We start from the raw sequence: 25,631 nt of genomic DNA on the forward strand, positions 1-25,631 counted from the left end.
TGGGGACTGCACTTCACCTTTGAATTTCTTCGCGGATGTATGCAGGTTTCCTCAAGATACGATTTTTATATACATATGTATATAAAAATTATTATTTCATAGAGTTAAACCAAGAAAAGTCTGCAGTGATTTTGACAGCACACGCAGTGCATGTGTTATTTTAAACGTCAAACTTCTATGAAATTATGACGTATAAATAACACTGGCACTGCATATGCTGTCAAAATCTCTGCAGATTTTTCTTGGTCTAACTCTATCATATTTTACAATTAACTTTTGATGTTTACATATGAAAATGTAAGAATATTTTTAAGTCATTAGATATTGTAGTTATTGTAAGAAGAACACAAGAATAGTAGGAAAAAATGCGGACGTCATGCCTTTGGCCAATTCACTACCATACAACCGAAGGTCCATATTACAGGATTTAACGTCGAGCTGGGTGCAGTGAGAACTCTACCTATGTATTCTTAGATAGTAACATTTTCTTGTTCTAACAAGAAAATTCTATAACGATTTAGATAGCATACACATAGAAGTTTGACGTTTAAAATAACACTTGCACTGCTGCTATCAAATTCGTTGCAGACTTATCTTGGTCTAATTGTAACATAAGTAAATGCTAAATATACTAAATTTTAGTTTTTAGAATTGTGTCAAAAACTTTCATTGAAGCAAGATCAAAGGGATATGAACGAATCTGTTCTGTGAGGGTCACATTTTTAAAATTTCTACAGCCTATCGCCTGATGGAAAACGCCGCGTTCACTTGTGTATCGGCTGCTACGTCTATGTTCACGTCAGGCGCTTAAAAGTCCACAAAATAAGGGCTAAAATATTCAATTATTAAGACCTTATTTGCTATAAAATTAAATTAAATTAAATTAAACATCATTTATCAGGCAACTAAGGCCCATAGATACATACCTTACAAACTAACATACATACAATAGTAAAAATCTTACAAGCTAACAATTATTTCGGCGACACGACGGTTTTCAGTTGTGTCGCATGTTCCGGTGTAGAATTTGGCAGATTCCCACGGAACCGCCGAAACACCACACCCTTCGGCCAGGCTCCAATTTCACCACGGTGACAGGTGCGACAATTGTAAAACATCACTGTTGCTGACGTTACAGGCATCCATGGGCTACGGTTACCGCTTACCATCGGGCGGGCCGTATTCCTGTTTGCCACCATCATTGTTTTATTAAAAAAAACTTTATTATATAGGAAAAAAACAGATATTTCTCTTGCTAAGTTTATGACAATTGTCACAAGAAACACTACAATTGTCACGAAATTCAGACATATAACTCATTACCTGTCAAGAATTACCCACAATTCTTCTAAATCTTGACAATTGTCAGAAACTTCGCAAAAGAAATATCTGTTTTTTTCCGATATAATAAAGTTTTTTTAAATAATACAATCATGGTGGCAAACAGGAATACGGCCCGCCCAATGGTAAGTGGTAACCGTAGCCCATGGATGCCTGTGACGTGAGCAACAGTGATTTTAAAATTGTCGCACCTGTCACCGTGGTGAAATTGGGGCCTGAAGTCCGCGCTCTACTACACTTACTAATACACTTGCTATACTTACTAGTAATTTTGTAGTAATTTTTAGGGTTCCGTACCCAAAGGGTAAAAACGGGACCCTATTACTAAGGCTCCGCTGTCTGTCCGTCCGTCCGTCTGTCACTAGGCTGTATCTCATGAACCGTGATAGCTTGGCAGTTGAAATTTTCATAGATGATGTATTTCTGTTGCCACTATAACAACAAATACTAAAACGTACGGAACCCTCGGTGGGCGAGTCAGACTCGCACTTGTCCGGTTTTTTGGCTAATACTTGCTAGTAATTTTTCCAAAAAAATTGAAATCTCGTTAGTAGACTGAACTGATTTTGGACCCCATTTAAAATGAAATGGCAGGCTCTTTTATACTTTTTGTTATCTACATAATTATGACATTTCATATTCTTATTGCTATCCTTTGTCTTTTTGTAAAAAAAAAATATAAACAGACACACAACACACACATTAGCATTGTATTCACATGAGTGGCAAAGTTATTAGATGCAAATTTTGAGTTGTTGCCTTATATTGCCTGACAGAATTGACATTAAATAAGTGATGATTTAAAATGATAATTATTACACGACTGCCCAAGAAAAAGAGTGTATTGATTTCAGCGTTCATGTTTGTATGTATGTGAGTATCTTTATTCCAACGTAATTTAATAGCGTTCATTTAGATTTCATGTGTATTCCCCTCACGTTGGTGTGGTGAAAAATGTTGTGTCTCATGCGGTGGCAAATTTTCTTTAACCCTTAAACCCTCGCAACGCTCAAGATTCCACTTTCCGCAACCTACGCATCCAACAGGTGGCTTTTTGATGTAGCACATCTTAGGGTTCTTGCTAAATTGGAAGTTCTATAGCGTAAGTATTGAACAACTAATTCAGCTAGGACCCTAAATGTCTCGTGTCCAATTCAAAATCTAATTTCAATTCATCTAATGTTTATGTTTTTTAATTTTGCTGTGACAATCCTCAACCCCTAATGCAAAGATTATTCGAATCCATCTAATTAATACAATAAAAAAACGAAAGATAATCTAAACTTAGAAATAAATTAAATTGAATACCATATTTGAGCTTTAACTTGCACGATTAGATAGATTCCTTTGTGTAACGTAAGATGTAATTAAAGATAATAATCTATCTCATACGAGACATTGATAAAGTAATGAATAGTGAATAATATGTTTCACCATGCGTCCATGCAACAATGGTAGCAAAACAGCCAAGCCACATATTTTGACTAATGTGTAGAGTTTGTAAAGTTAGAGCTAGTAGACTGAGGGCATGGTGAGTTAGAAACTTGGCTCTACTTGAGATCTAGCTGATAACTTGACAGTGCGAGCCATAATTATGGTATCGTCTTGGCAACATTTTACATAAAAATGTATTTGGAAATTAAGTGGGTGAAGAAGTAGCATAATAAATGTTCCAATATACAGGGTGATTCAGGAGACGTGAGCAGGACTAATACTGCACATTTCGTAGATTATAAGCAACACTTTCGTATCAGTATTAGTGAGGTTAACGTTAATTTTCTAGTCGTGTTGAAAAAAAAAGTTATTAATTTATTTACGACATGCGTGGTCACCCTAAAATTAGAATACTAAACTACCGATATTCTATGTCAAATTGAATGTCACCACTGTCATCACGGTCTGGTTACTTTTGAAAACTCGTATCTCACTCAAGTTTGACAGTTTATTTTCTTCGTAATCAAAAATTAAAGAGGTTTTATGCTTATTAATTAGATCAATTATCAGTTACTGAGTGTGCAGGATTAGTCCTGCTCACGTCTCATGAATCACCCTGTATTTTGTTAGGGTAACGTGTATTATACTAACGTATTGGAGGAGTTTGTTAGAGTAGTGGTTTATGTAACAGCAGCTCCAGTGCCACTCGGTTATTTTTTTACAGAAAGATGAGGATATAAAAATAATTTAAAATAATCGTTTTTGTAAAATAATTTATTGTTTCGTTTTACGTGGATCCATCGTAAATACATTTCAAATTCGATTATTCGACAACACTTCATACTATACAAGCTTATAAATTAACGTTTAATAAATAGCTCGTTCGGTAATAAATACACCGCTTTCATTCACGCCTAAAAGTACACAATAAAATAATAAAAAATAATAACTAAACAAATAAAAATATCTTTGGAAATAAAAACTTAAAATATTTGGTGAAAAATATACTAGATGTCACTCTCCTCCTTTAAAAGAAGGCCATAAATGTACGTAAATATAATAATTAAACTAAAAAATAAAAATAAGGAAAGACTAAAATAAATCAGTCATCACTTATAGTGCAATCAAAATTAAACATATATAAAATACTGGTGTGTAACTTTCACGCAAATCACAGGCACACATCAAATAATAGAATACAAGTATTACGGTGGTTAAATCAATATGATACACATATACAAGATAATATAAATTCGCTCATTCATCTCTCAATAAATTAAATAAATAATTTAATAAATCTATAGCTGTTTGGCGTGAGCGCCGTAGGCTAAGTTTTGTGCATCTTGTGATCTGCCCCAACCGCCGCCGCCGCCACTGTTTTCCCAACCGTGCTCTTCATGAGCAGGTTCAGACCAGCCGCTGGACTTCTTAGATTCGAGGAGTTTCTTGAGGGCACCGAAGGCGGCGGCGATGAAGGCGATCTTGCCGAGGAGGTAAGCCTTGAAGACGGCGAAGGCGATGATGCCGAGGAACAGGGGGACGAGGGCAGCGAGCTTCAGCTTGATGAGGGCCAGGATGGGGAGGAGCTTCTTCAGCTTCTTCTTCTTCTTGCCACGGCCTGGAGACAAATAAGATACCCAATTGTAGATTTTTATGACAATAAATTAGAGTCGGACCATGCTAAGTTTCATTCTAAGCGTTACGTCAATTGTGGAGCTTATAGGGATATGTATGCATAACTCTAACTAACTGACTAACTGGTCAGAGTCTAATCTGCTGACAAGTTAAAATAAACTTTAAATAAAAAGAATTGAAAAAATATATAGGTAAATAAAGAAAATAAAGAGATGAAGAAAGCTTATGGTAAAGTTTACAAGACGCCAAAGTATTTAACGTAAGTAGATAATGCGTATGTGGTTGATGTAAATCAATCAAATGAACTTTAAGTATCTAGGTAGTTTACTTTGCGATATAAGTATAGTGTACTGGAGCCTAAGTAAAACAAGGTATTTTAAAGTTATAAAACTGTAATTGTTTCTTTCATTTTACCACTAGAACAATACTCTTGCCTACCATTGAACTTTTTAATAGATAGATAAACGTATCGGAATAGAAAATTATCCAAAGAATGAAAGAAAGTTAAAAGCAAAAGTTGTAAAAGCAACGTGTGAATTGACACACCCAGGCAACCACAGTAACACTACCTGTACCTATTGTCTAGATCTGGCCCGATAGTAAAAATAATGTCTCATTGTGCATGACTTGCAAACTAGAACATTAAAATTCTTGACTTCAAAACCCGTTAATGAAATTCAAATCTTCTTTAGTACCGTTACATTTAAAATAGGAGGCTCAAAAATTTACCTACAGTAGCGAAAGTGGTCCAACGAGGATAAAAAATGGTAAATGTAATATGATTATTCAAAAGATTGACGATAATGGTAACCCGTGCTACAAATCATTACCAGCTTGTTTGAAATGATTGAATACCTTCAAACATTCTCAGCGATCTCTTAGATTGATTAGTCTTAGGTCAATTTGAGCTTAAGTGGTGTAAAAGTAATATTTCATGTTCATTTGCCGCTAACTATTTGTATTTTCTGTTAGCCATTTGAAATCTTAATAGCCTTTCTAATTACAGTTCAAATATTTAATAAAACAATCTTTAACCCGCAAATTATTCTTAATGATCGGCTATTCAAGAATCTTTCGACGTAAGAAAACTTAAGACTAGAAATCTTATACGTGGTTGAAGAAAGCCTGAATGAATGTCATATTATATATCATTACTAAGCAGAATTGACTGAAGCTTATATAAATCACGTACTTGACACGTTTATAAACATGCGAGTCATAAAATTGAAATTTAACTTGTTTCATTTGTGGCCTTATTGTAGATGTTTAATTTTATGTTAATTTGACGCTTATTACATCACAGCATAGCAACACGTTACTATGTTACGATGTCAGTACCATTATGCAAATTTTATGACTTAATGTTGCATCAAATTGGTCTAGAATTCATTAAGCTCTTCTAATCTTGTAACCTAATTCTATCCTGCGAATCACATAGCATCTTTAAGAGGGAAGAATACTACGTACTCGTCCATACTAAAAGAAAATGTTTTTCCACTTATAAATTCTCCATGATTTTTAGTACGTTATTGACACAATGAAAGATTAGGTTCATAGCTTTCCCTTTTTTCAAAATTTGCATTTTTTTTACCGAAAACTATAACTTATATAATTATGTTGAAGCGATCGACATCAAAATCAAAGTGATTTATTAAGATTAAATTAGTGACAACCGTTTTCTCCCGAAATGGAAATTGTATCAAAAAAGTACCTATTATTTAATTACACAAACGGGTCTACTGCGATATAAAATATCATTATTTAAAACGAAATTATATTGCGGTAGACCCGTTTGTGTAATTAAATATGTGTTCAAAACGCGAGAGTTTAAAGTACCTACCTATTGTCAGGAGCTATTGTCCCTCTTAATTGAATGTAAAATTTGTAACTATAACTATGTTGTCTAGGATTAATACGATTTTCTATCATGTCTAGATCTATGTCTTTTTACCGTCATGACCTTTTGACCCCACCTAAACGTATTGCCATTTGTATTCTTCTTGACACGTATTACTTTACTGATGACTTGGGACTTCACACAAAGTACAGTCGACCGACTTGGTTGTGTAGTCATAAAACCTTGTGTGCACACAGTCCGTACTTATTGGAAATGCGTTAAAAGTTTTAGGAGAAACTAGCGGGTTATTGTTGACTTCGCCTACTCAATACTTATACGGTTGACTTTGAGAGAAATTTGTACACACTAGAATCGGAAACGTGCGAACTGGGATTCTTAGCTTTTCTGTGATTACTCGGTTATTATTAATGTTCCGATTGATTGCTCTTGAATACGGGTTATATCGTGAGAGGAACTATTTAACCACACAGGAGGGTGAGAATGATTTATTTTAGCTATAAGGCCTATATAGTACGGTATCGATTATTCTGGAAATGATCTGTAAATATATAGTAAAATACAGATTTTCTCCTTTAGGGGGTTTTATGGATTTATGTCTAAGAATCCAATTTTGCCTTGTTGTCCTGAATTTGATTACAAATTTAAAAAATGATTTTAGGAGGACAAATTTTTCATAATGTTCAAATTTGAAATTTCTCTGAGCATTTATTTTATTCATTTCTATTGTTTTATGAAAAATGTCTAGTACTTTACATAAATTGGTATTTTTACATAACAAAACCGCTTTAAAACACCGGAAGTAGTCATATACATAATTTTAAGCAGTTTTCTTTTGACTTATTCATGCAGACCCCTGTACCTCGTACCTACTTACTATTACTCAATATTGTAATAAATATAGCCTTAGTATTATGCATTTAGGGCTAATATTTATTAATTGGTGTCACAATTTTTCTCTATTTTATCTCTTACCCAATTTAAATGCTCACAACATGTTATTTAGATATGTATGTGATCTAATCTACGAAAAAAATTTGGCACTAATTTTAATACAATTCTAATAATATATAAAACGAAATTTAACTTCCATTTCAAAGTGAAACCTGACATAATAGAAAAAAAAAACAAAAATCTACAAACCTTCCTCTTCAACCGAGTTGTCTTCAGTGAAGGACTTAGGCATCCTCAGCGTCAGGACATGGCCGTCCAAGAAATCTACAACGTTGTCCAGGATCCTGTCTTCCACCGCCGTCTCCCTGGCCTTGGAGTCATCAGGTAAAGGCTCGTAGCTTCGGGCAGACCTGGGGCTACCGGTCCTTGAGAAGGTCATGATTCCATCAGCGACGCTGAGTTCCTTGGAGACAGCCAAGTTTTCTGTATATTTCATTGCCTTCTCCTGAAAATAAGAAGGGAAACTTTAGAACTCCCAATTTTTTAGAACTTTTCGAGTCTTGTCCATTATAACGATTTCATTTGATAACTAGTATAATATCCCTTAACTGAAATTAACGCAATGAATTTAAATTTAAACGGAAATTACGGTGTGTACTATAATATCAATTAAAAAGGTTATGAATGTGTTAATTGCCTACGAAACTATGTCGCCGAACCTCCCAAGCTTGTCGAAATTTAATGAAGTACTTTCCTAAATTGCGTTTAATTTGAATGAAGTTAGTTCAAGTAATTGTTTTAATATCACTTTATTATCTGAATCATTATTTGAACTTCCGCGTTCGATCCGCGTTTTCCGCGTCTAACAAGATTTTTGCAAAGCCCGCTATTTTATGCAAATGTTCCGGCTATTCAAATTAGTTCAATAATTTGAACTCAAAATCCGCTTTGACGTAGGTAACGGGATTTCCAGTAGCCTAAATTACAAACTCGTAATTCACTGAGCAATAAATCGTCCATGATATCCCCTAAATCGGTCACTCCTAAATCGTCCTCCCTAATCCAATTTCACAATTCACTTCACTGATCACTTCACACACCTTCAAACACAGCGCGGTGTCGGATTCCACGCACTCCCTCAGGTTGGCCATGAATTTGTCCATGAAACTCTCCTCCTTGACCATGGGCAGGCCATGGGCCACGGCCACGAATGCCACGAATGCCACGAACGCTTTCATCTCTACGGCGAATGTACAATTGTTAGGAAATGCTTGGCACTCGTCAGTTTTATTTTGCGGCCCCCTCCTTCGCTCATATGTCACGCCCCGAGTGGGACGTATGACGAAATGTAAATAGTCAAAGTTTTGAGCATTAAAACGTATTAACACGGATTTGCGAGATTTTTGGAAAGGGGGTTATGATGGCTGCCTTTAGGGTCAGTTGTATTTGATCGACATCATTCTAGGCAAGGTTATCAGATAGAGCTTTAATATAATATTTTTAGTTTTTGATTAAATTTACGTATATGCTTCAATTTTAAAATCTTTTCAGTCTATGTACTCTCTTAACACGTACAAAAATACTAAATGCCTAACCGAGTGAAAATACCTAAGTCTTAAACATAAAATAATAATAATGTTTCAGTACGTTAAAATTACATAAAATATTAATTGACGCACTTTGATGACGACACTTAACACGATTACGAAGTTAAAGGCATTTAAAAGCTTAATTAAAAGACAGTAAGACCATGTCTTCAAGAAACCTAATGAAGACGCTTAATTATGTGAACTTTAGAAACTGTTAAGAACAATAACAAAACTCTAATTTAATAATTTCATAACTTTTCACCACCTCGGGAAATTGATCACCGCAATATCTAACGCTTTCTAAACGCAATGATCGGTATCGTGTTAAAAATGACTTCATTTAAAGGCACTTCCTTGCAAGCATCTCAGGACGCGCATATAGAGGACGGAATTATGTTAGTCAGTAACGTGTGTCAACTCGAAAAGAGGTCGAACGAACAAATGATGCAACCAAACTTTCTTCTGTTACTCAAGAAACCGACATAAGATGTAACTTGGTTCCTGACTCGAATTTTGAAGTTCGAATGGCCTAAAATTTGATTTGGAGATTAAGATTTTAGTGACACTTAGACTTTTTGTATGTACCTAGGTTAAAGGATGACACGGCCCGGTCTAATGTGAGTCATCCTTAAGAATATTAATATATCAATATGCTTTAGTAGGTTGCTGGAAGTTGAAAATTTTGGCTTGGATTCGGCAACCAACTTTTTTTCATATTTATAATTAGATTGTCACTCTTTTACACATTTAATCATATTTTTTTTATTAACATAAACTATGGGCTAGACGTTAGCTTTTGGTCAAACGAATAGTTATTTCATGGTCCGATCACTTCCAAACCAATCCACATGCTTTAATCTTGACATGGTGATTAAACCGCTTCGAAATCAACCTGGACACGAGGCCCTGATCTCTCTGATATAATTAATAAGGTCCGAAAAAGATTTTCAGAAATTCCCTGATGTCCGATAATAAAAACATTATTATCCTTTAGAGACAGGAAAGAGTGGACGTCTGGGTCATGCCAATTCATACTATTGAAATGCGCATTCAGTGCCAACGCATCGAAATTCCAGTACGGAAAACCTCACAAAGGATATCCTCTAATTTATGCAATCCAACCATATAACTCAAAACTCTTACTTCTTCCTCGCGTTATCCCGGCATTTTGCCACGGCTCATGGGAGCATGGGGTCCGCTTGGCAACTAATCCCAAGAATTGGCGTAGACACTAGTTTTTACGAAAGCAACTGCCATCTGACCTTCCAACCCAGAGAAAGGGTAAACTAGGCCTTATTGAGATTAGTCCGGCTTCCTCACGATGTTTTCCTTCACTGAAAAGCAACTGGTAAATATCAAATGGTATTTCGTACACAAGTTCCGAAAAACTCATTGGTACGAGCTGGGGTTGAACCCGCGACCTCCGGATTGAAAGCCGCTCTTACCGCTAGGCCACCAGCGCTTATCCATATAACCATATAACTAAAAACATTGCACATATAATCAATCAGTCTTCAACCACGTACAAAAGCCTCAATACCTTAATTGTCGGTACCACAAAAGTACCATTGACAATCTTGCACAAACAATGACATTAGAGAGAGCTCATTGTACATATTCAAAACTCCCGTTTCAAAGGATTATAGTCTGTAAAATGGAGAGTCAAGCTATAGATTTGCTTGTGGGGGTTTATCTTAAGATTCATGGTGCTAGCCAGTAAGACAAATCCGTCGCTTCTGGGCACAGTTTGCATGTAAAATGTAGGGTTTTCACCTCATTTGTAGGAGGCTAGAGTTGTGGGATTTCCTTCCGTTTCCTGGCTAGTGTAGATGGTGTTGGGTTTCTTCCGACTGTTGAGTTATCTCGGTTTACTTTGTAATTGATGCTCTGCTGTTTTGAATAAAGTTACAGATGTACTGCCTCTTACTTTGTAGTGTATTTTTGAAGTTAAAACTTCTTTAGCGGCGCTGTGCACTTTTTGTGATAGGGAGAAAATGTTAAACTCGCGACAGCGTAAGACGTAAGACGCTTCGTAAGACGAACACGTGACCTGATCGAAAAACTGTTACAATGTCATTAAGTTTTCACTTCTACCGGCACTCCCGGAGTGCAACCCGTTGTTTTTTTTATTTTTTGTAGTGTATTTTCCTTCGTATTTTCAATGAAATGTACGAACCTGTCTTGCTATTTCAGTAAGGCTCGGTACAAAAAGTACTGAGGTTGACCGAAGTAGCTTGACAAATACGAACCTTTTCGAGAAAATACGATGGATATCAATTATGCACTACATCTGGTTTATTGTTACAACATTTTTATCATTGTGCAAAATTTCGTAAACTTTTATATAAATCCATCGTTATAACAGTGCTTTAGCATACAATCAATTAACACAATCACAATCCAAAATAGGTAAAATAACATAAAATAGTTCACATCTGTTCCTTACAAATTAAACCTATTACGGGTACGCTCAGTACCTAGCTCGTCTTGAGCCTGACCAAGCTAACTCTGCAGCGTATTAAATATATTAAAAACGGGTCACTCACGTATTCTAAGTCGAAAAACGCTCGACATGTTATGTTTGTTATTAAAATTAACTCTGGCAGCGATTTTGATAGCTAAACTTCTATGAAATTATGACGGTTAAAATAACACTTGCACAGTCTGTGCTATCAAAATCGCTGCCGCGTTAGCTTAGTATGACTCTAAACCATATATCACATTTTCCATTTGGCTCTACGATAGAGTCAAGTAACGATATTATTTTCCATTGTGACAATCCGAGATCCGGTCACGCCTACATTAAACTCCATAAAGAAAGTAACATGTCATAACGCACAAATAATACTCGTTGGTCACCGTAATGCGGAGAGTTTGGTTAGCAAGTTACAGGAGAGAGCGGATTACAGAGTGATATTACTTATACAAAACAGTAGTGAAAAAGCCTTTATTGAAAATACTATAAATGTATCTTACATTAATTGTATAAAGCAAAATTATGACTACTTATACAATAAAACGACTAAAATTAAACCTACCTAGAGAAAATAAATTCCTATAACAAACAATCCAAATTGTATTTGTATATGTGCTAACATGATAAAAACTGTGCCCTTCTCTTTTAATCGCGCGGTGCTAAAAAGGGATGGGTGCATCATCGCGCATATACCTAACGTCTTCCATCATATCCCAACAGATCAATACTGTCGAGCATTACGAGTTTCAATAACTTATCACCATTAATTATTTTGATGAGAAAAAAAACAATAGGGACGAAGTATCCTTTTCCTATATTTCAGGATAGTCAAGTTTTTTTGAAGATTAGAGTTCCAAGATATGTCGCAAACTATGGATCGTGGCCTGATAGACTGCTCTTACTCATGTTTGAAGTTCCATATTTAAGCACTTTCGTCAACGAAAAGCAATTATTACCAAAATGTAACAGTAATATAATAAAATATTCCCCACAAATTATTTTCAGTAATTTTTTAAGCCTGATCCCAAAATATTTAGTATAAGGTATGTCTTTAGTTTTTACTTGAATTCAACACAGGTACTCCAGAAACTTCATAACCATATAAACCATATTTTTTTTTAAATATTCTCAATTAAAATATAATTCTGATGGTAAAAATATAAAGATTTTATAATGTACAATAAAACTAATCTTCGATATGAACTACTTCCGCTACGTCCCATGACGTGTGCTACATCAAATATCACTGTCACAGCCATGCTAATGGTAAATGATGCATGAATGCAAAAGTGATTATCATGATTTGACACTACCCTAGCCTTTGTCTTGTGATGTTTGAACATGATATCTCAACCTACTATAAAAAACCGGGCAAGTGCGAGTCGGACTCGCACACGAAGGGTTCCGTACCATAATGCAAAAAAAAAACAAAAAAAAGCAAAAAAAAAAAACGGTCACCCATCCAAATACTGACCACTCCCGACGTTGCTTAACTTTGGTCAAAAATCACGTTTGTTGTATGGGAGCCCCATTTAAATCTTTATTTTATTCTGTTTTTAGTATTTGTTGTTATAGCGGCAACAGAAATACATCATCTGTGAAAATTTCAACTGTCTAGCTATCACGGTTCGTGAGATACAGCCTGGTGACAGACGGACGGACGGACGGACAGCGAAGTCTTAGTAATAGGGTCCCGTTTTACCCTTTGGGTACGGAACCCTAAAAAGGTCTTATCTGGCTTTGTAGCTTAAAAGGAGATAATATGTTTTCACTGTCGGTGTTGTGACGTTTAGCGTCGCATGAAGTAGGTAGATTGCAAAATGAGACGAAAGAAAACTAACCAGAGTAAATTTTACGAAATATAATTTAAAAAAAATAAAAAAACTAAAGGAAAGACAAGGTCGTGGATCTTTTCTGAGCTGGCAATTAACAGTGGTGAAACGAGTCCTTGATAGGGGTCACTTCCCTGCACTACGTCGCAGAACGTCGAACTTGGAGGTGGCCGTCTTCAAAAAAAAGGGTTCCGGATCCAGCACGGGAACCTTCCGGAACGAAGCGGAGCATGCGAATTCAGGTTGGTAGGTTCCGACCCCAACCCCAGACTTGGTCCCTGGAATTCCGGTAAAAATGGCCATTTCAAGAAAAGTCCAATTTTGTACAAGTGACTGCGACATCCGGATTTTAGGCCAAATTAATGCGCTAATGAGAAAGTAGGCTGGTGTAGTGAACCCCAAAGAATTAAATGGTGATCAATGATGTGGCAGTCACAAGTAGAATCATCATTTTAAATTTAAAACAAAGAAGAAAGTGAAGTTAAATTTACTAAATGTACTTCTACAACTAAAAGCTTTATTAATGCATGTCAACTACAATTTGGCATGTAATTTTATACATTTAAATTAGAATTAAGCCTAACTTTGATTATAATCTACAAGATTTTTATAAAGTGGGTAGACTCATATTTCCAGAAGGTTCGAGAAGCTTGTTATTTCCTGCGTTATTTTTATAGGAAAATTACAGTTAATAAGCAGATAGTGATAGCCAAATGTACCCAGAAAGAACTAAATGAAAATGTGATGGCAAGAAGAAAATGATTCCTTAATTTACTACTATGAAAGTTACCTTTCTCTTAAAACTACAAAATATTCAAAACACTCACCCTATTTGGGGAAATACTGGAACTTAACACATTTAATATTAGAATAAATTTTACACCATATTAAAAATTTGTCACATCATGACTGTAAAATTGTATCTTTGAATTTAGTCGATTTGACCTCTCGCTGTCAAAGCCGTGGTAGCAATGTCTCGGACGCGTATGTGTCTCATTAGCTGGCCGGTTCACATCGCTTATCGCGAGCCGGGTGACGTAGTCCTTTGTATTCGCATCTAGTTTTACCTAATAGCAAATGCAGTCGTCAATTCTGTTTGTTCGTAGATTTATTTTGTATATATTAGTTTTCAAGGTTTTTGTGTATATTTTTTTAGATAATAAGTATGAAATGTGTATTATAGTAGTTTATAGTTATATTTAGGTTTAAGTTTATTTCTTATTTTGTAGAATTTTAATTGGAAATAACGGTAAACCGTTACAGTGTTTAGAAACCAGTTTTTATTTGCGTGTAACCTAACTGATAGAGTCTGTGCGGAAAGAGAAGAGTCGTGGAATGTATGGGACCCAATACATTCCACGACTCTTCTCTTTCCGCACAGACTCTAGATGTTTCAATGGCATTTGAAAACACTGGCAGGAGATGATCTCAATGATGAATGATGAATTTTAGAATTTGACTAGGTACGCTAAGTTTTCATGCCAAGTGCGATGTCAAGTTTTGTTCTACTATGGAATATGTGTAGTCATTATCACTGCGAAGTGAAAATTTAACGTTGTCGGATGGTAGTCGGAGTCTAGTTTTCTTGCTAGCCGACTTGCTATGATTTTAGCATTATATGTATGGTGTATGTAGGTATATATGTATGTGTTGTGGACAGATCTTAGAATTCATCATTTCTCGATGTGGCAATCATTTCATAAAATGATCGTTTGGCCACATCATGAAATAACCTAACCTAACCATATCATGAAATGATCAATTCCTAGATGACATATGTATATAATTAAATATGTGCTCAAATTTTAATTTACAAGTAAAGCATTAAAACTACTGACCTAAGTTTATGATGCTGGTGAGTTGGTGACCTCTGGCTGGTGCCCCCCCCCCCCCCACACACCTGCAAACAAATTTCTATGCAGAGGGAGTCACTTAACTCTACAGCTTACTCCACTAACCATTTTCCTCAATTTTCAACAGTCGTGGAAAATGGTTACAACATAATTAACAAAGTTGGTCTACTCTTGATTTATCGCTGTCATAAGTCATAACAAATTAATATTTATATTGAAGAAATGTCCAAACAGGTGACTCGTTAAATTTTATTTTCATGTCTAAAAATAGACACAGATTTTACAAGTTCGATTCGAATACTCTTTGAAATCTAAACGCCTGCGATACTTTTCATAGCACATTCATCGGATGTAGACCTTACAACATAACATGACTGCGTTAAAAAGCAAATGAATGTTCCAGGAAAAAAAAGAAATCAGCATTAAAAGTTTTGTGCTTAAACAATGTAAAACACACAAAATATATTGAGAAACCAAGATATCTAGTTTCATAAAATTACTGTACCTACCTAGTTATTATAAGCTTATCGTCATGCTTATTAAATACTATTTTGTAGGTTTTTTTCGCCTTTTTATTTTTTTATAATAATATTATTTAAATTTTAACAACAAAAGAGAGACTTGGTCAATTCAAACAAATATAACATGCACTGCATTCATATGTACTGACATGCACAATCTGACAATAAATGATTAATTAGTTATAAAATCTCTATTTAAAAACTTACGTGAGTAACCTGTTTGTATTTTAATATGCTTCTTTTAATTCTGGATAAGGACAACCTTAGAGAAAAACAATGTGTATTTTTTCCGTGTAGTTAAATATAGGGATAGTTTTCCCTCTGGGTTGGAAGGTCAGAAGGCAGTCGCTTTCGTAAAAACTAGTGGCTACGTCAAATCATGGGATTAGTTGTCAAGCGGACCCCAGGCTCCTATAAGCCGTGGCAAAATGCCGGGATAACGCGTGAAGAAAAAAAAAATAAATAAAGGGACCAAATAGCTAATGCTACATAGCTTGAAGATGTGGGTAAAAGTACTTAATAATCTGATATTTTCGATTAGGTACCAAGAATAAACTACACAAGGAAATTCAAACCTACATTTGTTTGTGTCAAGTACCGTACCAAAGTAATCGCGTACAGTAACATCTAGTTTCAACAACGCAAGTCTAGACCAACTAGCGAACCGGTTCGTTAAGCAAGTTTGTTTACTGAACTTGCATTACGGCCTTAACATTGACATCTAGATGGTCATATCGGTCTGAGCCGATAGATGGCGGTAGAATTTTTATAATAGTCGATTAGGAGGAGATATTTACTCATTAGTGTAAAGTAATTAGGTTAGAATAAAAAGGTAGGTCTAGAATGTACAAGATTGTCTGCCAAATATCAAAATCCTAGCTCAAACACATGAATTTCGTGGATCTTATTAAAATAAATATCATTTGATCTTTACTTATCCTTCGCTATTGTATGAAGAAAAACATCGAACGGCTTTAGATATTTATTCAAATCATAGACGACCGATCTGGCCTAGTGGGTAGTGACCCTGCCTGTGAAGCCGATGGTCCTGGGTTCGAATCCCAGTAAGGGCATTTATTTGTGTGATGACACAGATATTTGTTCCTGAGCCATGGTTGTTTTCTATGTATTTAAGTATTTATATATTATATATATCGTTGTCTGAGTACCCACAACACAAGCCTTCTTGAGCTTACTGTGGGACTTGGTCAATCTGTCTAAGAATGTCATATAATATTTATTATTTATTTATTTTTGGAACCAGGAAGCCAAACTGACTCCGCTCGTTTAGGATGCAATCAGAAAAGCACTGAAATCCCAAAGAAGAAAAAAGCTTGAGAGTATAGAAATGTGTATGTCATATTGATTTTTTTGTTAGGTCATCAACCGATTAATTCAATGATTGCCACATCATGAAATCATCAATTCTAAGATCTATATACGACATAATTAAGTATTTTCATTTTGAATATCATGACCCGAGATTTTACTTTTTGTATTGTACTCAAATAATACAGAACTAGATCAGTATAAAATAGAGTTAGACCAAGAAAAGTCTGCAACGATTTTGATAGCACAGTGCAAGTGTTATACGTCGTAATTTCATAGAAATTTGACGTTTAAAATAACACTTCCACTGCGTGTGCTATCAAAATCGTTGCAGAACTCTCTTGGTTCAATTCAAGGAGTAACTTTGGTATCTTATAAATTGTACAAAAGCTTTTAGTTAAAGGTGTTACAGCTCACCACAAGATAAGTATCTTGCGGTCGGTCAGACCGCTTGTTTTCTATATTCAAATGAATTTTGCGGTAAAATTACTGCAGAATATGATGGGATAAGCTTTAATAATACTGCAAGTGGTAATGATACCCTAAGCTACCTACGCAAAGTACTAACAGGATCACACTTTACTAACCACTGTGTCTACCAGATTTATATTGACCGGGATATGAACCGTGATTACCTTTTGTATTGTTCTTTTGTTTTGTTTTGTTGTTTGTGTTCCCGGTCAATATAAGTCTGGTGAAACTAACCGTGAATCATTCAAAACTGTTATTGTGTCTACTAATTGGGTCGAACTTATATCGGTGTTATAAAGTTTAATTTTGAATGGTCGGTAAACAGTGTTTACGATAGTACTACTTTTCGTATTCAGTTTGATATATATTATATTAATATGTAAATATTAATTTTGATTTGGAAATGGAAAAACCATGTTTATTTTTAAGTTCTTTATTTGTACGATTTGCAAATATATCATAAGTACTATGTATATAAGTATGTATATCATAAGTAGTCATATATACAATATAATTATAATATGTATTATTATATACTTATCATAATATCATAATGAGCAATAATACAGATACATAAATCATACATACATAATTAAATACATGAAATGAAGAAATATAATAATATTGATAATAGATATACTATCGGTGCTATACAATATAAAAAGGACATGAATAAGTTAATGATAATGATAAATGATGAATTATAAAACAAATATCACAGTTTAAATAAAATAAATAAAAATTAAAAAATGTTAACTAACTTATAATGATACAATATCAAATGGAATAAATTGAGGACTTAGAAGAAAGGACTAGAATTAAATAATCGAACAAAATAAAATTATATGTACAAGTATTAGTGAGTATCAAAAATTATTGTGAAAACAAAATACACAAATACGGATACCGTATAGGGTCTGATATAAATACTAATATAGTATAACAAGAAGGGCCATACAAACTCAGAACAACCGTTTATGAAAACAACAACACTCCCTTACAAAGGGATCAAATAAATAGTAATAAATAAAGTAAGGCTAGCAATAAATAAGCCTGCTTAAATAATCTTTAAAGTAAATGCCCGCATCTCAATGATATTGACTATAAAATAGCGGTCATAGAGTTGATCCTTGTGGAAGTCAAATGGCTTAATTTAATCAGACTTGACGTGAGCGCCGTAGGCGAGGTTCTGGGCGTCATCGATGGATCGTCCCCAGCCATGTCCGCTGCTGGCGTAATGTTCATCATGATGAGGGTGGGCCACGACTTCATAGCTGGTCTCATGGTGCTTGCTGGCCAGAAGCTTCTTCAGGGCGAGGATACCGGCGACGAGGAGGGACACCTTGGCGAGGAGCAGGGCTTTGGTGGCTGCGAAGGCGATGATGGCAAGGAACAGGGGGATGAGAGCGGTGATCTTCAACTTAGCGAGAGCTAGAAGGGGCAGAAGCTGCTTGATCTTCTTCTTTTTGCCACGAGCTGGAAAAGAGAAAAGAATAATAAGTAGACGTACACACAACACACGTAAAACACGTACAAGTTTATGAATGATTGTTCAAAATTAGATCATATTTAAAACATGTTTCGGTGGCGTGATTACGAGTATGATCGCCTGCGGCATAATGATTAAGATGTAAGGTAGGTATTGATTTCAACATGATAACAACATTTATAAAATTTAGATCTAGTTCAATACTATCCGGATATATTAATGCCTAATCTCTAAAAAAAATCAAATCTCAAGTATTTAGTTGTTCAGTTTGTTTACATTTTTTTAAATCCTAAATTTGTATGACTGATTTGTTCTTTGGCTTAGCCGCATTCTTGAGGATCTGAGTAAGTTGATGTACTAGTCAAATATAACGGTACGTTTAATCCTGCTTGACCGGGTTTGTTTTTTTTTTGTAAAGATCGACTGGTTTTTATGACCTGAGTCTTTAATCTGTCGCAGTTGTGTCGACTGAGGGGATATTTTAAAATGTTTATGTAGATACGTAAATATGCAAAACATTACATGCACAACCAAATCATTAATTACTGTTTTACATCTTACCAAGTAATTATTTTGTAGGTGGGTATGTCGTTTCTTGTTCAGACCAAAGGGCATCTACCCACTCATTCGAAAGCAATTACATCTTTGAAAGTTAGAAGCCAGTTATGGCTAGATTTCACGATGACTTGCTCGCGCGAACAGGTTTCCATGAAAGTTCAATGCGACAGAAGGACTCGACCACCGACTATACTCTAATGACCGAACCAAGAATGCAAGTACTACTTTCACAGCGGCGAGACAAGTGTTAAGTGGCAAGTGCGTACTTGTACTCGTTTAGAATATGAATGGGATTCTAATTATGGTAATATCAGGTACTATGCGAGGTGAAATCCAAACATCTGTATCAGCTAGTGGACTTGAAATGGTTTTGACGAAAGCTGGGCTAGAGTTATTTACATAGCGATATGGTGGCAATGCTTCCAGAATTAATTTAGGTATTGTTTGTTTTTGTACGTGTTTCAAATAAGGACAGGTGTATTATTTTTATAAATATACGAAAGTTACTAAAGTGAACAAAAAGTGAATTTAATATATCGACGCTGGAAAGGAGAAATTGGATAAGCGACACGCAGCTAACTAACTGGGGAGCCAAAAAACTGCAACCCTTTCTAAAAAAAATCATTAAAATTCATTATGATGACCAATTTTTTAATGAGAAACTTTATAGGGTTATAGTGATGTTATTATTATTGCAAAATATGCTTGTTTTATAGTCAAGCAAAAAAATATATAAGTACGTAAAATTTGACATGAAACAAATCCAGATAATTTATCTAATCACTTTTTAAGAAGCAATTTCAAACTCGATAAGTTGCTTATGCGACACATTCAACCTATGATACATCTAGATTCTATGAGTTTTATAGTTATCGACCACAAGGAAAGGGTTGTCATACCTACGCATAATAAAAAATACCCTTTAAGGAATTTGTATACATAGCATTTTTTCAAATAAGAAGTTATGTAACGAGTCTTAAGATAACAAGTGCCAACTTAATTACAAGGTACCCGTAAGAATGGGAACTTTATATTTGAAACCAAAATAGGAAAAAATATTATCTCGTGTATAGCTTAGATTAAAATATGTAATGTTATTTTGTCTATTTATTTCCCTAACTTGGCATTTTCTGATAGTAAGAAAAATAATAACAAAAAGAAAGTAAGTTAAAAATTTACTAGGTAACTTCCGACAAAATTTAGGTAAAATGGAATAAACGACAAAAGTTTTATATCTGAAATTAAGTACATGATCATAAACGCCAATAGTTCACATTTGACAGTCAAGTAAATTTATCTATATGACATTAAAACCTATTATTCTGCCAAGTAAAAATAGTTAACCGACAGTGAAAGGTTAGTTGTCATAAGGCAAAATTATCCAAGTTAAGGTTAAGCTGAACTGGCAAATAAGTAAAAAACTCTAAGGTTCATTACATTGAATAACTATTCATCTAATCTCCACTTTTCAAAAATTTGTTGAAAACAAAGTCGTTTAGTAGCTTAAATGTACCAGTGATTCTCCAAATCACCGACGGGATAAGCGACACTAAAGTCGTCAGATGTGTACGAAACCTAGTCCATTCGATGCAGAAAAATCTGGCGATTCCAACGATGTATATAACTCAATATCTCTGAAAATGTCGCTTATCCAATTTCTCCTTTCCAGCGTCGATATGGAACACACATGTGTTTAATGACTAATTTAAGCAATCGAATTTATGTGTTAACTGTTGGTAATGTATTATTTCTTGATCTCTTTTTTGTCTGTTTTTGTTACTGTTTTTTTATGTTTTTATGTGATATTTTATTTATTATTGTATTTGCATGGTTTTTGTCTATATTAGCAAATAAAGAACTAAATACTGAATACTGGTTAATAGAAAAGTAACAAATTAATACAAATGTACGTACCTACAGTCTACACATAGTGCCTTATTAAGACAATAAGTTCACCATTCGTACTTATTCTTCTTGTGCAATATAGTTTAAGCGCGAACCGTCCCGGCTTCGCACGGGTTACACAAAATCTCAACAAACTACACACCTAAACCTTCCTCAAAAATCACTCTATTGATTGGTGAAAACTGCATGAATATCCGTTCAGTAGTTGTAGGTATATCGCAAACATACATTCACACAGACAGACGCGGCGGGGGACTTTGTTTCATAAGGTGTAGGTAGTGATAAATAAATAAGTACAGAAAGTCGACGACAAAGCAGTGAACGGTACTCTGAAATCAAGTTGCATTTTATATAATAAAATGTCTTGAAAACGAGTCCTTGATTGCGGGTTTACGAGGAGATACCGTTGCATACACCGTCAAAGATAATGTCAAACAAATCTCGCCGTATTACCAAGGATTAAGGTACAGACGTGAGAGTATATCATCGTCAACCGTACGGTCAACAAGTCAAGCTCACGCACAGCTATATAGCCATCGTGAAGCCGCTTGTAACCGATGCTGATGCTACATGACCTGACAGGCATTCAAGCGAGTCTAGAAATCTACGACAGACTGAGATTTGTGACGGTCATTCAACGCATCCGTCTTTCTCGGTAACACGATGTTTGTGTCGTTCTAGATTGACGTTGTAGGAATAATGAGGTAAAAAGCTTCTTGTTATTGAACAAAGTCAAACTACTACTAGATGGTCGACATTCCGGGAAAGTATACGTATTTTAAAAATGCTTTAACACAATTTCTTTAAAATGGTTATCGCCAAAAGTAATCTTATGAATAACATGTTGTTAATTTAACTTTATAGTTTATAAGTTTTGTTACTCAATAGTTTATAAGTTTTGTTATTGAATAACTGTATTGCATTTTCTTACCAACACATGTTAAAAAGTAAAATATAATTAAATAAGTCATTCGAAATCTATAACTGTATATTTGTATGGTAATAATTCGATAATAGAACCGGTATATAATTCCATTTTACAATTTGAAAGTGTCGAATAACGCTAAAACTGGAGTGTAAGTAAAAGTTGTTTTGATCTTGTTCAAATTGACCATCATTACACACTTAGACCATCTGGAGTTGTGACCATTAAAGTAGTTATTGTTTAACCACAAAACTCTTTGTTTTGCTCCATTTCTTTTTTTAACCAAGTGTGAAATATTGAATCATTGAGCTAAATTTCTTTTTCTATTTGCATTTCGTAATCTTGTTTGGTTGGTTACGTAACGATTGTAATATTAAGATTGGAAACCGAAAGTTCTTGGCAAGCTTTACGAGTGTTTGTGGAGTATGTCTCACGAGTCTTAGTTTGCGCTAAGGATACGTTACAGTACGGTGAAGTTATCTCGTCTTATGTCATTGTTATGCGTCAAATTAGCACGCATATTTACAAGGTTGCGAGTTACTTTTTCTTTTGTTTCTATGTAAATATAACACATTTGCCTGCTTTTTAAGATAAGTTTTAGGGTTCCGTACCCAAAGGGTAAAAACGGGACCCTATTACTAAGACGTCACTGTCCGTCTGTCTGTCTGTCCGTCCGTCTGTCTGTCTGTCTGTCACCAGCCTGTTGAAATCACGGTTGAAATTGTCACAGATGATGTATTTCAGCTGCCGCTATAACAACAAATACTAAAAAGTACGAAACCCTCGGTGGGCGAGTAGCACTTGCCCGGTTTTTATTTATGATTTCACAAATTACCTAAGATTTTAGTTGAATAGGTAATTTATAGAGCTATTTTTTTAATTATATGGTAAAATTGTACTAAAATAACATAATTTGTCCAGCTACGATTTACTTTTTTATATTTTCTTGATTTTTACATGTAAATCGAACATGACCCTCATATGTGCGTATTTTTTAGAAGTTTTATTACTTGGTATATTATTATTTTTCAATACCTAAGTACATTTGGAAAATTACATTCAGCTTGTTACAAGAAGAATAGATATCATTTCAAATAAACATGTGAACTATTTAAAGACTTTACACAAAATATGAAAAATAAATGAAAATGTCTACTCTAAGTTTGTCCCGAAAAACAACATATTTGTAACATAATGTTTACCTTATTCTCGCGATTTTTTTGCCACAGTTCGCTAAAGGATCCTGAGATCAGCAACCTAATCCCAAGAATTATCCCAGACTTTTTTACAAATGCCACAGCCATTTGACCTTTTAGCATAGAGGGATTTCAATTTAATTTATATAACTTATACAAACATCACTAACTATTTAAACTAGAACAGATCGCTTGGGGCGGGTCATGATAAAAAATAAAAACGAGCGAATAATGTTTTAGTTTAAATAATGGGATAAGATTATTTAAGTTATAACTTAAACTTTCTTACCTTCTTCGAGCGACCTCCTCATGCCCTCGACAGCGAAGGACGGCAGCTTAAACTGGATGACATGGTTCTCCAACAGATCAGCAGCAGAGTCCACCAGCCGGGACTCCACGAGCGCTTCCCTGGCTCGAGGCTCCTCAGGCAGAGGATCCAGGGCACGAGCAGACCTCGGAGACCCGTTCCCGACTAAGGTCACTCCGTCAGTCAGACTCAACTCCCGCGCTGACGATAACGTCTCCACATACTTTAATGCCTTCTCCTGCAACCAAAAAAAACTTTTAACTCATGCACTTATTTATTTTAAACACTTATCACTTTTATCACATCACTGAAGTCCAACCTTCAAACACAAAGACACATCGCCTTCGGAACACTCCTTCACCACACCCATAACACTCCCAACGATCCCCTGATCTTCCTTTTCCGCGGTGGGCATGCCCCGCGCAACCGCGACCAAAACTAGGACAGCTAAGCACCTCATGTTGTCAGCTCAAACAACCCCTAATGAAAGTTAAACACCAAGTGTGCCCACGCAGTATAAAACGGTCTGTTTTAAGCATGTCACCCCCACCACGGGTGTTACGTGCGCCCGAGAAAACTGGACCTAAAAGTCGACGATTAAGGTGCTACGAAAATGATATCACAATGATACGGCGTTGCGTGGATGCACGTTTTTCGGGGTTCATTAACATTTCGTGTTCATGTGTGTGTGTGATCCCGGATCAGTGGACGCGCCACATTGTGTGGGATGAGGCTTCTTCCCTTTGGGACCATTCTTGTACCATTCCTAAAGCCTAAGCACTCATATCTGTGAAAAACAAACCTTTTTCACATATTTACTTACTTTATCTATAACCTTTTACCTAAAAGTACAAAAAAAACTTTATATATAAAAGTACTACAACATTCTCTACTTAATAACTGCTAAGCTGCTATCGAAGTACTGGTTTACTTAACGTTTTTGGTATTTATATCACGCCTGGTCATTGGAATTTTATTATCAGACCGACTAAACTTTGATGGGTTGTTTAAAGTCGTTCATACGTTTCTTTTGCGTGTGTGAGCATCTAAATAGTATGATTGAATGGTGGAAATCCAGTAAAAGTTTCTAATGGTACATGTCTGACTTGGTATTTAAATATAAAAAGTAAAAGTACTTAAATGAAATCGAAGCAGGACTTTGCACCATAACATAACTAACCAACGAATTTGTAGGTTCGGGGTACTGTTTTCTTCATAGTATGTAAGACCTCCCTGAAATGCACTATATGGCTATAATTTGCCAAAAAAGTACATGTTATTCTAATACATACTAACACCAAAATGGATGCCACTCAGCAGCATTTGCCGATGGCTAAGATACTTAGCCATGGCGCTGGTTTTCAGGGCAACCAGAGAGAAAAACACAATAAAATAAAATTTAAAAACAAAACTAAGCTAACAAAGGACTCACTTTGCACCATAACATATACATATAACTAACCAACGAATTTGTAGGTTCGGGGTACTGTTTTCTTCATAGTATGTAAGACCTCCCGGAAATGCCTTTTTATGGCTATATTTGAGAGATCTATTCTACCTACCCGGATCGACAACACATTTGCGTCATCCAGCAATGGTAAACGCTTAACCTCTTCGCCATCAGGTAAGGTCTTAGAGAATATAACCAACGGAGACGCCATGTCTATAATTTTCGGTACAAAATAGTCTGCCGTTCTTTGCGGGGGAGGGGCACATCAAATGTATAGGTACGTCATGTCAGATAAACGTCAGTCCATACATGTGCTTGACATGTGGTTGACCATTGGCCGCCTATTTTCGACAGAGGGGAACGCCTGTTAATGACCACTCCGTTTGGTTATATTCTCTAAGGGTAAGGTGCACCCCCTTTTACACATGTTAAGCTAGGTTAGGTTTATTATTATTTATTATTCTAGTACCAGTCTATTGACTATGCATAAGTCATATTTAACAACTGTCCATTCAAAAAAACCCGGCCAAGTGCGAGTCGGACTCGCGCACGAAGGGTTATTTGTTGTTAT

The 25,631-nt window shown here is 35.3% G+C and overlaps 1 protein-coding gene across 1 annotated transcript; it reads right to left on the minus strand.

Annotated features, from left to right (window-relative positions):
• Window positions 1–3,534: 3,534 nt before the first annotated feature.
• LOC134801342 (uncharacterized) lies at window positions 3,535–24,085 on the minus strand. The gene is made up of 6 exons (XM_063773883.1): window positions 23,930–24,085; window positions 23,593–23,848; window positions 18,387–18,706; window positions 8,260–8,574; window positions 7,409–7,664; window positions 3,535–4,393 (listed from the first exon to the last, which is right to left on the minus strand). Exons 1-6 carry the CDS (start codon window positions 24,068–24,070, stop codon window positions 4,074–4,076), a joined length of 1,608 nt encoding a protein of 535 aa, XP_063629953.1. The 5' UTR covers window positions 24,071–24,085; the 3' UTR covers window positions 3,535–4,073.
• Between the last annotated feature and the right edge of the window lie 1,546 nt (window positions 24,086–25,631).

This window comes from Cydia splendana, chromosome 21 (assembly GCF_910591565.1).
Source record: "Cydia splendana chromosome 21, ilCydSple1.2, whole genome shotgun sequence".
Lineage (NCBI taxonomy): Eukaryota > Metazoa > Arthropoda > Insecta > Lepidoptera > Tortricidae > Cydia > Cydia splendana.

Bases quoted from the DNA above. Each gene is read 5' to 3' on its own strand.
- LOC134801342 (XM_063773883.1), bottom strand. From the start codon at position 24,070: ATGAGGTGCTTAGCTGTCCTAGTTTTGGTCGCGGTTGCGCGGGGCATG. The intron at 23,849-23,929 runs GTTGGACTTCAG...TTTTGGTTGCAG, and splicing joins ATGTGTCTTTGTGTTTGAAG to GAGAAGGCATTAAAGTATGT. The intron at 8,575-18,386 runs TAAATTAAGCCA...CAGCCATCATAA, and splicing joins GCGCTCACGTCAAGTCTGAT to CCCCCTTTCCAAAAATCTCG.